The sequence below is a fragment of the Oryx dammah genome, unplaced genomic scaffold (genome assembly GCF_014754425.2).
Source record: "Oryx dammah isolate SB20612 unplaced genomic scaffold, SCBI_Odam_1.1 HiC_scaffold_25, whole genome shotgun sequence".
Classification (NCBI taxonomy): domain Eukaryota; kingdom Metazoa; phylum Chordata; class Mammalia; order Artiodactyla; family Bovidae; genus Oryx; species Oryx dammah.
Window position 1 is genome coordinate 43,574,355 of NW_024070209.1, and position 14,207 is coordinate 43,588,561.

The window sequence follows — 14,207 nt, forward strand, 5'->3', positions numbered from 1 at the left end:
CAACAGATTTTTAAGGTTCTTGATGCTTTCCACACAGGTTCACCAGTGTAACCAACAGCTATTTCACTAGTACATGGTAAATTTATTTGGAAAAGATGGACTTTTTCCCCTAATTCTGATAACTCGATTCTATAATTTATGTCTCTCACTTTTATTAAGAACAGTTTTAGAAACTTTATTTGAAGAGGCTTTTTGGTGAAAATGTGTAGAGCAACTAAAGAGAAACTCTAAGAAGAGGTCAAATGTTTAAAAAACTGAGGTTTGTTTGTGAGGCTGTTTTTGTTTTGCTCATGCGTTTTTGCATGGGAGCTCATTTCAGTTACTGTTAAAGCAGTTCCACATGTGACCATCTGCCTGGTTGCTGTGCAGGCAGCCTGAGCAGGGCTGCAGCGCCAAGAGGCACAGGTGTGTGCTGCCACACAGCATCCTCAGCAGGAATCTCACTTGGCTTCACAGCTCCAGGCCAAGTTTGAGCACCTTAAAAGAGTCCACCAAGAGGAGAAGCTGAGGCTGGAAGAGAAGAGAAGACTTCTGGAAGAAGAAATCATGGCTTTCTCCAAGAAGAAAGCTACCTCTGAGATATACCAGAACCAGACCTTTATGACCCCAGGCAGTAACCTGAGGAAGGACAAGGACCGCAAGAAGTAAGCCCTTCCCCTGGTCTGACCCCTCCAGCCTCAGTGCCCCCTCTTCACGGCTCTTTGCCCTGTCTCCTTATTCCCCTGTCTCCTGCACTGAAACAAAAAGCTCGAGAGCAGAGCCCTGGTCCTTCCCGGTGTGCGGATTCCCCAGCAGCTAGAAGGGCACCTGCCACGTATCTAGTGCTCTGTGCACATCTGAGTGAGTGTTTGCATGAATGTGTGAGTGAACACAACACTAACTTGCTACGTGTGAGGGTCTGTGACCTGAGGGCACTGTCCACTCCAGGACATGTCTAGTAACTACTGACCTCTTGTCAGTTCTGTCGACTTTCATGCCTGACAGAAGCTATATACTTTGCTGGGGAAATTAGAGACATAATACTTGATAAAAAATTAACTCTTAGGTTTACTTCTTTTAAACAAATTCTGCTAATGATTTTGTGAGAATTTTTATTTTAATAAGGGAACCAGGCTATCGATTGGAACTCCTGTGCTTTGATGTCAGAGCTTGTGAAACGATTGGTGGACGTAAAGATGCAGAGGAAGGTAGAGAGGGACCCCGTGCGCCAGGGCGGCCTTGATAACAGGTGGAGGATGGCGCCAAGGCTTGTAGGTCTGGGGTATGTGTTAAAATCAGTGTAACCAAAGTCTTAGAAAATAAGGTGGTTTTCCCTCCTTTGTATTTTTTTAATGTATTTCTCCCCCTTGAATGTCCTCCTCACTTTGCCTGTTTGCACACTCTGCTGAGCATCCAGCCCGCCTTGTGGCAGCTCAGATTCTCCTGGGCCTCACAAGGCAGTCCTTGGGTTTCTTTTATCACCATATTGTATTTCAAACCGGTATTGTCAGAATTGTTTATAAGTCACCTTCAAAAAGTTAGGAAAATATAACATTGCCTGTGATAGCCTTCCATTTTTGAACTATGGAGAGTTAAATCCACAGGGTTTGGAGTGGATTTAATTGGCCTGTGGACATTAGGTTTGTGGGAAGAAGGAATTCTCATGTATAATCTTTTAACATAAGCTCTTCCAGGCAGTGGATCTGCTTTGTTGGCTGATGTATTCACCCCCAGTTCCTAGAACAGTGCCTGATACCAAAAAGGCATGCCGTTATTTGTAGAAAAAATGAATACACTGAATTTAAAAAAATAAACCACCCCATTATCTGTGGGGGGCTGGTTCCAGGAAGACACCAAAATCCACTGCTGCTCAAGTCCCTCATATCAAATGCATAGTTTTTGCACAGAACCTATGCACATTCTCCTGTACATGTTAAATCATTTCCAGGTTTTTTCTAACACCTAATTCAATGTGAACAGAATATAAGTGCTAGGCAGACACATTCAAGTTTGGTTTTTTGGAACTTTCTGGAATTTTTTTCCCAAATACTTTCGATCCTCAGTCAGGTGTGGAACCTTCAGATCCAGAGGGCCAACTGTTTACATATAATTTATGACTTCTTTTCAGTGTGTCTTGAATTATAAAGCTAAGGGGCCTTTCACCTTTTCATCATCTCGACTTAGTCCAGTTTTACTAGACTTGGACTCCCCCACTTCATTCCATACTTGAAAAACCTTTATAGTCCCCTTGTGAAAATAAGGTATGGGCTGCTGTTCACAAAATCAGGGCCAAGCCCACCGTTTAAGAGCTCAGAAAAATTTACCCTCAAGAAATGTTGGTGTTTGTTTTTTCTTTTCCAGAGTTCCACAGCTAGATATCCTATCATACTAGATGTGTATCTGTAAAAACTTTGTAAAAGAAGTGATTTTTATTTCCTATATAGTTTTCTGTTGTACCAAACAAAAGGTTTTTTTTCTCTTTCCAGCTCCAATTTTATGTAAAACAAAGGTTCCAGATCACAGAAGGTCATCACAAGCAAAAGCTATTAAAATGTTAGAAGTGTGCTTTGATTTTCTTGCTGTTTTTATTTGATGTATCATTTATGCTGTACTACTTATTCTTTATCTGGCAAATGGCCACAGTTACTGCCATTTATGGGAAAATACTTTTAAGTATGAGGTCAATATATAAGCCAGACTGGATGGTATTACTTATTCACTGTTAGTAGTTTAAGATAAGTTTGTGATGAATTGAGATAATTTCCCCTGATGCCCACTGTCTGTCACTATACTGTGACAAGAGTGTCTGTTGGTGGCTTTGAAAATACAGAACTCATATATATTAGGCTCTGATTGCATATATATTCCAAGATGAATCTTTTGTGTACATACCAAAGGTATGTGAAGGTAAACTTTGGGGAATATATTTTAAAATGTATTATGTACCTGAAACTCCAGCAGCTCAAAACTTTTAAAGTTTTGATACAATTATCCAGTTGGAAACATGATCCTAAGCTTCTGTATCAGATTACATAATATGTGCTTCAGCATTGTGGTCCATATGTTGTGATATGTTTAAGAGCAGAAACACTCAGGTAAATAAGCCCTTTTCTAGTGATAAGTAACTTTAGAACTGGGTGTCCTCACACTGTGTGCATCAGTCTGTATTACATAATTGTTTAAAACTGTCTTCCAGGGTAAATAAAGTTAAATCATCTTACTAAAAATATTTCTTAAGAAAATAGCTATGAACATCTAATATTAAAGATAAAAATATAGGTAATTCATATTGTAAAGGATATTTGAATTCAGTGCCTTAGCATTTGAAGAACAATTTAATGGTTTCTAACTTTTTCTTAACATTCATTAAGTTTTCACTTTTTGTACCTGAATATTCTAAATGAAACTGATATTTACTCTTGACAAATAAAATGTATCTACATATTTACTAAACTGTGTTTAAATCACTTTAACTTTTCTTTTTGCATATTGATCTTAAACACTTTATCAGAACTAGTTAATTATATGTTTGAGTTATTTTAAAACAAAGGTGGATGATCAGTACTTCTCAGACAACACAGTATTTTACATGGCACATGTCAGATTCTGAGCAGTGTATTTTTCACGAATTTCTGTTTAAGTTGCAAAAGAAACCTTTCCTTTTGTAGCACAGCTTATCTGGATCAACACTTTAAGTTCCATTTTTTAACCTAAAGTTCACAAATGTCTCTTAGCCCTTTAGAACCTTAGTAACATAAGTTATAAGTATCACAGAAAAAGCTCTGCACTTTCTTCTCAGGATCAGTAATGCCCAGCCTCTGGAAGGTGGGAGCAGGAGAGCCGGTGAGTCCTCGCAGGCAGGTAGCCTGGCCTCCCGAGCCCGGCCAGTGCTGCAGCGCTGAGCCTTAGCCCAGGAGCGACGCAGCAAGCTCAGTGACCTGATGCGAGTGGGTGTTGTTCGTAGCCTATGATATCAAACTGTGTATAAACAGCTATCCTGAACCATAATAAAGTTACTTTTAAATGCCAGAGTGGTTGTTGGCATGTTACAAAAAGCTATTCAAGTTCCTAGTTGAAAAGATCATGGACATCTACCTCAGACCCTGAGCTGAACAGAAGGGCTGGCACCTGTACTGCCGGTGACTCTGCTGTGAAGGAGGCTCACCACGTGTGCATGCCCACAGTGCGAGTCCTGTATCTGCTTCATGTATCTGTGACTCCATGTAAGATTCTACTTTAGAAGAGCTGCATGGCAAAGAAAAAATATTGTTTAAACAACTACAGTACAGGCAGACCTCAGAGACAGTGCAGGCTCAGATCCAGACCACCCATCCAATATAGTGAGTACTGAAATAAAGTCAGTCCCATGAACTGTTTTTGGAGTGCATACAAAAGCTATGTTTACACTGTGCAGTATTCTTGTGAAGTGTGCAATAGCTTATATCTAAGAAAACCAATACACATACCTTAGTTAATACTCAGTTGCTAAAAAATGCTAACCATCCCGAGCCCTCAGCAAGCTGTGGTAGTAACATTAAGATCTCTGATCACAGATCACCATAACAAATATAATAATGAAAAAGTCTGAAACACTATGAGAATTACCAAAATGTGACAGACACACAAAGTGAGCAAATGCTGTGGGAAAATGGCACTGACACACCTGCTTGACTAAGGGCTGCCACATGCCTTCAGTGTGTAAAGAATATACACCTGCACAATACAGTGAGGTCTGCCTGGAAGAAGCTCAGCTTCTCACAAAGCGTATTAGTTCTCCAAGGTTACAGAGTGAGGTATTATCCACTGATGCTTGAAGCAATAAATTTCAGGGAATAAAATAAAGCTAGACCTGTTTTATTTTTTTTTTTATAAAGCACTTGAAACATAATTGTCTTTGACTGCCAACCACTAACCTTCCTACCAAGGACTGAATTTTTAAGTTCTTTCACACAGATTCTGATTCCAGGTTCCAAGCATTATGTGGAAGGTTACTACCCCCATCTGGAAGATGAACTGTTTTAAGTCCTGTTTTCCTATTTAGACAGGAAATGGGGGCACAAACCAATGAGGCCCCTGTGGAGCAGCCTCTCTCAGAAAGTCTCCTGCCCAGGAAGCACAGGAAAGCACCGAGGTGACTGGCCTTGAAGGACTGAAGCAGCTTCAGATGTAGGAGGGGAAAAAGGTGACCTGGGTACAGGGAAGCCTTGGCACCTGGGAAAGCAGCTTGGTGTGAACAGAGGATCGGGGAAACCTGGGGGGCAGGATGTGAGTGAGGGTGGGGATTTAGAAGGAGGCAGGGAACAAACAAGGGGTTCATAAACCTAACCCATTGAGCAGGAGGAGTCGCAGAGAGGTCTGACTCATGCAGTCAGATACTCATTCCAGAGTAGAGGGAAAGGTGTGATAAGGGATGAGCCAGGCCATGGGCAGGAAAACTCAGACTGAAGCCCACGCCAGTAGTTCCTACCACAGCATGGACAGGAGAATAACCAGGTAGTGTTTAAATAACACTGAGGCAGAAAGGAATATATAGTAAACAAACAAAAAAAAAAGTGGCATGGATCAACCTAAATGAATAATGGCTGTGTAAAACCCTGAAAATGTCCTCTGGAGCTAGAAATACAGAGGGAACTAAAGTTCAAGACTTCAATGGCATGCAAGTTGGGAGTGGGATGAATGGAGTAGGAGGGCCTTGTGTTAACTGGGAGCAGGTAGAGATCCCCGTACACCGTAACTGAGAGGCAGGAAGAGCACGTAAGTGTGGGGACAAAGTGCCTTTCCAGCCAGCAAAAGGAAAACTAGCCTGATAAATGATAACCCAGAAGGAAACAAGGAAATAAAACAGATATGACAGTCAAAAAGCATTTAGTAATGTGGTAGATTAGGCCCAAACCAGTAATCACAATAAATCTTTTTTTAGGCAAAAGTTTTTTAAAATCCGCTATGTCACTTTACAAGAAAGGATTAAAGTTTTCCGTCCTGACAGGTAAAGGTACATCATGTGCATTCAACCAAAAGCTGCTGTGCGGCTATGCTGTGCTGTTCTTAGTTACTCAGTTGTGTCTGACTGTGACCCCATGGACTGTAGCCTGCTGGGCTCCTCTGGCCACAGGGATCCTGCAGGCAAGAATACTGGAGTGGGTTGCCAGGCCCTCCTTGCTGTTCAGCTATATTCTCTACAGAAGGCATCACTTCTGTAGGATGAAGACAGCCTTGCTGGGGGGCAACCTGGCCTCAGGGGCAGGAAGAAACCAACAGCTGGTGCAGGCGCCTCAGGTTTGCAGTGTGTGGGGATGATGTGGCTACAGAAGTCTGTAAAACTCATGCAACTAAACACCTTAACAACCTTAATAATGAAGCCTAATAAAAACATTCTGAGAAAGGACAAAATAATCTAATCTCGTATATGAGCAAAGATACAAAAATCCTAAACAGGTTACTAACAAACTAAATCCAGAAAAATGTATTTAAAAAGACAGTTCCTCATATCCAGGAATGCAATGATGTTTTAACAGTAGAAAATTAACCAGTGTAACTCAAAGCATGAACATTAAAAATCATATGGTCATCCCTGTAGAATCAGAAAATATTGATAAAATGTAGCATCTTCAATATTTTTAAAAAAGATAAGATTCTTAGAACACTGAATAGAAGGAAACGTCTTCAATTTGATAAAGGGGGCCCACAAACAGCAACCCAGAGCAGGCATCACACTTTAAGGCTGGAGGCAAGGAAGAGTGGCAAGACCATCCCTTCTGTTAGACACATCACCGGAGCCAGCAGTCACCTCTGGAGGCAAAAAATTAAGATGACTTCAGTTCTCACAGGTGACACGGCTCTGTCTGCAGCGAGTCCACCAGAAGCAGTGGTCAGAGCACTTGGGTCAGGAGTCCACGGGGTCGCGGACACAGATGCCCACCTGATGACTGACTGTGGCTGGCCACTGGGCAGGCTCGGTGCCTGACATTATGTTCTCACTAAGCAGAGAGTCTCAGCTCTTGAAGCTGGGTCCTCAGCTCTGTTCCGCCTACTCTGTATGGCCTCGACAACTGCCCTTCATTAACTGGCTTGTGCCCAGGTTCTGCTGCCCCAGGCCTGTCCAACTGTGGTTCGATGTCAAGGTCCTCCACAAGGCCAACTTGCTCTTGGGTGCATGTACATGGCCTGTGCCTCTGTGAGGGAGTCCCAAGCAGTCTTTGCTTCAATTCCTGCCTCTGTGGAAACTGTCACTTGTGTGGGCAGAGTCACCACAGGCTGGGGTCGCCCACCACAGAGCCGTGTGGTCCCAGACCTTCAGTTCTCCTGCCCAGGCTCCCAGGGAAGAGCCGACCAAACAAGTAAACCACCCCAGGGCACAGCCCACTGCACGGCCCCTCATGGCTTACTACAGCTGCTCCTTCTGAGGCCTCCCACTCCCAGTAGCTCTCAAGACTCTTGGGCTCCTCTTTGAACTTTGGGAAGCAGGCAGGCTGTGCTGCTGCCCCACCAGACAGATCAGCAAAGAGGGTGAAGTGAGGTCCAGGGAAGAGAGACCTGCGCTCATGGAGGTGGAACAGGAGTCAGAGTCTGGTCTGACCTGTCTCCCCCTGTGATGGTGGCCATGCTGGGCAAAGGAAACCTGGCACTTCTGAGTCTTTCCAAGTGAACAGTGAAGCTTTCTGTCCACAATACCTGTCTCTGAATGTCTTATGCATCAACACAGGCTGCTGCACAGAAAGAATGCCTCCAGGAAGCAGTGAGCTGAGGGTCACATTCCTGGGTATCAGGAAATAGCTTATCAAGCCCCTCATGTCAGAGAACAGGAGCGGAAGGCAGGCAGCCTCTGAATCAAAGCCAGGGACTGCCCCAGATTCCATTTTTACTCCCCTTTCCCTATTTCCCAGCAGAATTGTTGACTACAGTGTTTAAGATTTTACTTCACACGGGAAAAATACTAGCTTTAAAAAGAGACGTGTACACCTGTGCCAGATTCATGTTGATGTATGGCAAACCAATACAATATTGTAATTACCCTCCAATTAAAATAAATTTAAATTTTAAAAAAATAAAAGAAAAAGAAAAAAGATGCTTGCAAAGAAGAAATACAGATGGCTAATAAACATGAAAAGATGCCCAACATCACGCATTATTACAGAAATGCAAATCAAAACTACCACGAGGTATCATCTCATGCTGGTCAGAATAGCCACCATCAAAAAGTCTATAAACAATAAATGTGGGAGAGGGTGTGGAGAAAAGGACACCTTCTTACACTGTTGGTGAGAATGCAAACTGGTACAGCCACTATGAATAACAGTGTGGAGATTCCTTAAAAAACTGGAAATGGAACTGCCATATGAGCCAGCAATCGCACTGCTGGACATACACATCAAGGAAACCAGAACTGAAAGAGACACGTGTACCCCAATGTTCATCGCAGCACTATTTACATCTAGGACATGAAACAGAGAGCATGGCACCCCACTCCAATACTCTTGCCTGGAAAATCCCATGGACGGAGGAGCCTGGTGGGCTGCAGTCCATGGGGTCGCAGAGTCCGACACGACTGAGCGACTTCACTTTCACTTTTCACTTTCATGCACTGGAGAAAGAAATGGCAACCCACTCTGGTGTTCTTGCCTGGAGAATCCCAGGGACGGGGGGAGCCTGGTGGGCTGCCGTCTATGGGGTCGGACACAACTGAAGTGACTTAGCAGCAGGACATGAAAGCAACCTAAACGTCCATCAGCAGACAAATGGATAAGGAAGCTGTGATATATATACACAACAAAATATTACTCAGCTATAATAAAAGAAGGCATTTGAGTCAGTTCTAATGAGGTGGATGAAACTGGAGCCTATTACATACAGCGAAAGTAAGTCAGAAATAGAAACATTAATACAATATATTAACACATACATATGGAATTTAGAAAGATGGTAATGACAACACTATATGCAAGGCAGCAAAACAGAAACAGATGTAAAGAACAGACTTTTAGACTATGTCAGAGAAGGCAAGGGTAGGATGATTTGAGAGAATGGCACTGAAACATGTATATTACTGTATGTAAAATAGGTGACCAGTGCAAGTTCAATGCATGAAGCAGGGCACCCAAAGCTGGTGCTCTGGGACAACCCAGAGGGATGGAATGGGGTGGGAGGGGGGTTCAGGATGGGGGGACACAAGTCAATGTATGGCAAAACCCACCACAATATTGTAAAATAAAAAGCCTCCAATTAAAATAAATTAACTAATAAAAAAAAAAAAGATGCTTGAAGAAGGAAACATCTTCAACACTGCACGGAGTCTGAATGGTGGTGTTACCGAGTTCATGCTCATCCTGCTGTCAATACAACGGGTCAATAAATCAAGAGACGAGTTGTTGGTACATGGAGTAGTGACTTTATCTGGAAAGCCAGCACACTGAGAAGACGGTGGGCTTGTGCCCCAAAGAACCATCTTGCCTGAGTTAGAATGCAGGCCCCTTTTATACCAAAGGGGAGGGAGTAAAGTCAGATACTTCCAGATTCCCATCAGCCTCCAGAGGGAACATGTGAATTTCATCCTCCTACAGTCACTCAGAGGTAGGCCTGGTCAGGAGGGTTCCTGGAAGGTATTTTAGCTTACTGCTCATTACCTGGGAGGTGGGGTTCCCAGAGATGGGCCATTATGTAGAATTTACGCTTATAGTGAACATCCCTTTAGTGACTAACATAGAACACAAGTTAATTCTATTAAGAGGTTTTTCCCTATTACTAGAGAAACTAGGTTAAGAATAAACAAAGATCTCATCGAGAACAATGCCAACCAATAGACAATACCTTTTCAAATGCTAAATGAGAAAAAGAACCTAGAATTCCATGCCAGTAGAAATATCTTTCAAAAATATGGGCAAAAGAGAGACATTAAGACAAGCAACAGCTGAAAAATTTCACCACTAACACACCTGGATGACACGAAATGTTAAAGGGGGTGATTCAGGCAGAGGGAAAATGACACCTAAAGGAAATTCAAATTTACACAAAGTAACTGGAAATGGTAAATACGTAACTTAAAATCTTTTTTTTCTAGTTTAAAAAGTGCTTTGATATCATACTACTATGTATAAAATAAATAACCAACATGGACCTACCACAAAGCACAAGGAACTATACTCAATATTTTGTAATATAAAGAAAAAGAATCTGAAAAAAAAACAAGATATAACTATCTCTGAATCACTTTGCTGTACACCTAAAACACACAATACTGTAAACCAACTATATACTTCAATATAAAAATCTTTTAAACTGCTTTAAGATAATCAATTGTTTAAAGCAAAACCAAAACAGACTATGGGCTTTTGTGACACACACACAAGAAAAACACATGAAAACAGCAGCCCGGAGACTGAGGGCAGAATTGGCATATTTGAATAATAAAAATGCTCACACAACAAGTGAAGAGGCATAATATGTATCTTTAACACCAGAATGACTTAAATTATCCATGATAACTAAATATACATATTGTAAACTGAAAGCAATCACAAAGTTTTAAAACAGAAGTATGCCTGGAGTCAAAAAGGAAATAAAATTCCTTTTATTTTAGGAAAACCGAAAAATAACAAATCCAAAGCAGTCAGGAAAAGAGGGAGAAAAAAGAAATAACGAACGGATGAAAAATAGCAAGATTGTAGATTTAAATCTGATTACATTGTTGTGACCAGTCAGAACACTCCAATGTTAACAGGCAGAGACTGTCAGGTTGGATTTTAGAAGTAAAATACAGTTATACACTGTCTACTAAAACACTACTTTAAATATGAAGACAGAGTAAAAGGATGGAAAAATATATCTCTCGAAAACACGAATGAGACAAAAACTAAAATGGCAGCATAACCAAAGGGGTTAGTCGCTCAGTAGTGTCCAGCTCTTTGTAACCCCTGGACTGTAGCTCGCCAGGCTCCTCTGTCCAAGGAATTCTCCAGGCAAGAATACTACTGTAGGTTACCGTTTTCTCCTCCAGGGAGCTTCCCATCCCGGAGATTGAACCCAGGTCTCCTGCACTGCAGCCAGATTCTTTATCCTCTGAGCTACCAGCTGGGAGCATAACCAAGACAAAGTCAATTCAGAACAAGGTAAAGCCACTATCTATCAGGTGAGGCTTTTCTATCAAGAGAGAGAGGAGAAGAAGGCCTTTCACTGAGACGCAGGAGTGAATTAACCTCCATGGAACCCGGTTTTCCTGCAGATCATGGCACCTGTAGCTGGGCTTCCCTTATAGCTCAGCTGGTCAAGAATCCGCCCACAATGTGGGAGACCTGGGTTTGATCCCTGGATTGGGAAGATTCCCCTGGAGAAGGGAAAGGCTACCCACTCCAGTATTCCAGCCTAGAGAATTCCAGGGACTGCATAGTCTATGGAGTCACAGAGTTGGACACGACTGAACGACTTTCACTTTCACGGCAGCTGTGTGGCTTAGGAGGCAGGAGCCCCAAGGCCGTGAAGTGGCCACTTAGGGACATCCCATGACAGCAGTCCTTAGACTAACTAAAAGGAGAAATGAGCAGATCGCAGACACTGGGCCCAAAACAAAATGTTGAGGCTTTCTGGGAGCATAGCCTCAGCTGAGTATGATGGACAGGACTGTGTGGTCACTGAAGGGTTTGACCAAGCTTTGTGATTTCAATTCTGGATACATTTCTGGATCTAAACATTCTGAAAAGATCCTCAAGGAATTTAAGAATAGCAGGCCCTAGCCCACCAATGGCTTGTTAGCTGTTATAGAAACAAAGTATAAAAGCTCCTGTTTGTCTGGGAGACCCACTGAGGGCAGTGGATTGTGGGGGCCTCCACTACTGTTTCAAGAAAAGCCCTGCTTTCATCTGGTTTGTATGCTAGGTTTCCAGATAAGATTTCATTTGAACAAAGAGTTCTGGGGATTTGAGGATATAAAGTTTAAAACAATTTTTACAGTTTTACTTGGTTGATGCAACCTGACCTTTTCTATTAACAAACGATTAATTCCAAAACCTGGAAATCACCTGGTCTGAAACTGAGGGAAGCCTGCCTGCCTTTCCAGTCCTGCCTAGCCAACCTAGGAGTCCTCTCCCACTCCTGATTCCTGAAGGCAGCTGTGTGAAGTCCTCTCCGACTTCTGATTCCTGAAGGCAGCTGTGTGGCCACGATCCCTTCCCCAGGCCCCACCGCTGTACCTGCCTTCAGCTAGATTTTTGGGGGTGGGAGGCCCTCTCCCTGAACTCACCTTGGCAGTTTGGGACTTACTTGTGTCATGTCCTGCTTATGGAGAACCCAGTCATGCTGGTTGGTCAAACACAACTGCACATTTCTGGAAATACAGTTCTACAATCACCTGAATTGTGCATGAATCTCTTCCTTTTGAGGAATGCGTGTGGGTGATTCTGCCGTCTTGTTATATCTACATGTGTGGCCAAGCTTTAAGCAATTGATAGATGTGGTTATTAATGCCTTGACGCCTTCATCTGAATTATAGAATACTCAACTGGGCAGAGCCCTGTGGTATGCCACTAGAGACCTCCCTGCGGATTGACGTGATTTGACTGGGCCCCACAGAAGACTGTGAAGCATTTGATTAGAACTGTAGGTCCTGGGCTTCTCTGGGGGCTCAGTGGTAAAGAATCCGCCTGCCAATGCAGGAGACGCGGGCTCCATCCCTGCTCCGTGAAGATCCCACAAGCCGAGAACAACTAAGCCCGCGTGCGCAGAGACCATGCTCAGGAACAAGAGAAGCCAACACACCGCAACTAGAGAGCAGTGAGTCCCCGCTCCGGGCGACTAGAGAAAATCCATGCAAGCAACGAGGTCCTATCACAACCAAAAATACATAAATTACTTAAGAAATAAATAAAGAGTAGGTCCTTTGATGAGTTCGCTGAAAAAACATAAATCTGCGATGGGGCAGGCGAGCAGCTGCAAGGTCATTCCCAGTATGATTTGTTTATTGGAAGGAATGATGCTAAAGCTGAAACTCCAGTACTTTGGCCACCTCATGCGAAGAGTTGACTCATTGGAAAAGACTTTGATGTTGGGAGGGATTGGGGGCAGGAGGAGAAGGGGACGACAGAGGATGAGATGGCTGGATGGCATCAAGGACTCGATGGACGTGAGTCTGAGTGAACTCCGGAGGTTGGTGATGGACAGGGAGACCTGGCGTGCTGCGATTCATGGAGTCGCAAAGAGTCGGACACGACTGAGCGACTGAACTGAACTGAGGGCTCTGACGCACATTTAAGATGCGTATTAAAGGGCTGAGTTCAGAGGGACGTACTGGACGTGCCACAGTGTGGGTAACTTGGAGGTGTTGCAGGGCCTGCCCCTTCTTCCCGTGATCAGTCAGCGTTCCAGCCACAGAGCCGCCCTACGACGGCCCGAGGGCGGCCGCCAAACACGATCCAGCATGGAGGGTTGAAGGCCTCAGCGTCTGAAACCAGCGTCAGGACGGCGTCTACGACCGTACACAGAGCGCACCCACACCCAGGCCGAGCCCGCAGGGCGGCCCAGCTCTGCTGTCCAGGGTCCACACGCCCGGCCAGGAGAGGAGAAGGTCCGGCCGAGTCGGGGTGAGGAACAGGGGGAGGCGTGGCGGAGGGGCCGCGGGCAGCCGGAGGCGCAGGTTCCCCCTCCCTCCTCCAGGGCCTGCCCCGCGCCGCGCCGCCTCCTCCCCTCCCGCTCCGCCTGCTGGGAGGCTGCCTCCCGCGCAGCGCCTCAGCCCAGGCGTCTCCGCCGGGTGAGCGCGGACTCTTGAGAATCCCTCTCAGTAGCCCCGAGAGGCAGCAGCGGCTCAGCTTCTGACTTTCATTCAAAACGGGTCACTGGACTTTTACACTGAAAATTAAGTTTTAAAAAAGCCGGTTACTTAAGTGGTTACAGAAAACAGCACGCCCTGAGAGACCTCCAGACACGGCCCGCCCACCGCCCGGTCGCGCTCCCTGCGTCCTTAACCTTCTCGTGTGAAACCCGGCACGAACGAAGCACAGCCGTGTGCCCGTCACTGTCACACACACAGACTCACTCCCCACGCCTCCCGTTTCTTAGAAGAACGCGCGCCGTCCACTCCTCGTCTGTCTCTTCAACCAGCTGACGAGAACCGCTGTAAACTTACCTCCCGAGTGGGCACAGCTGCCCGAGTGCGAAACCCGTGCGTAAGCCCGAGCGTCGACGTGCCGTGCGTGGGTCCCGTGCGTGAACGTACTGTGGACGTGTGTCCCGAGCGTCGACGTACC

The 14,207-nt window shown here is 44.5% G+C and overlaps 1 protein-coding gene and 1 long non-coding RNA gene across 3 annotated transcripts in view; one reads left to right on the plus strand and one right to left on the minus strand.

Moving 5' to 3' along the window:
* Positions 1-4,008, plus strand: part of SEPTIN10 (septin 10) — a 49,768-nt gene extending 45,760 nt beyond the window's left edge. The window contains exons 10-11 of one of the 2 annotated variants that reach the window (XM_040224185.1): positions 457-644; positions 2,466-4,008. In XM_040224185.1, the coding sequence (XP_040080119.1) occupies positions 457-644; positions 2,466-2,481 (204 nt within the window). In that variant the 3' untranslated portion in view covers positions 2,482-4,008. The remainder of the gene's footprint in view (positions 1-456; positions 645-2,465) is intronic. The other variant, XM_040224184.1, reaches the window with a different exon arrangement.
* LOC120851430 overlaps positions 1-14,207 on the minus strand; it is a 29,224-nt gene extending 15,017 nt beyond the window's left edge. Inside the window, exon 1 of the long non-coding RNA XR_005718325.1 lies at positions 14,087-14,207. This is a non-coding gene — a long non-coding RNA (uncharacterized LOC120851430). The remainder of the gene's footprint in view (positions 1-14,086) is intronic.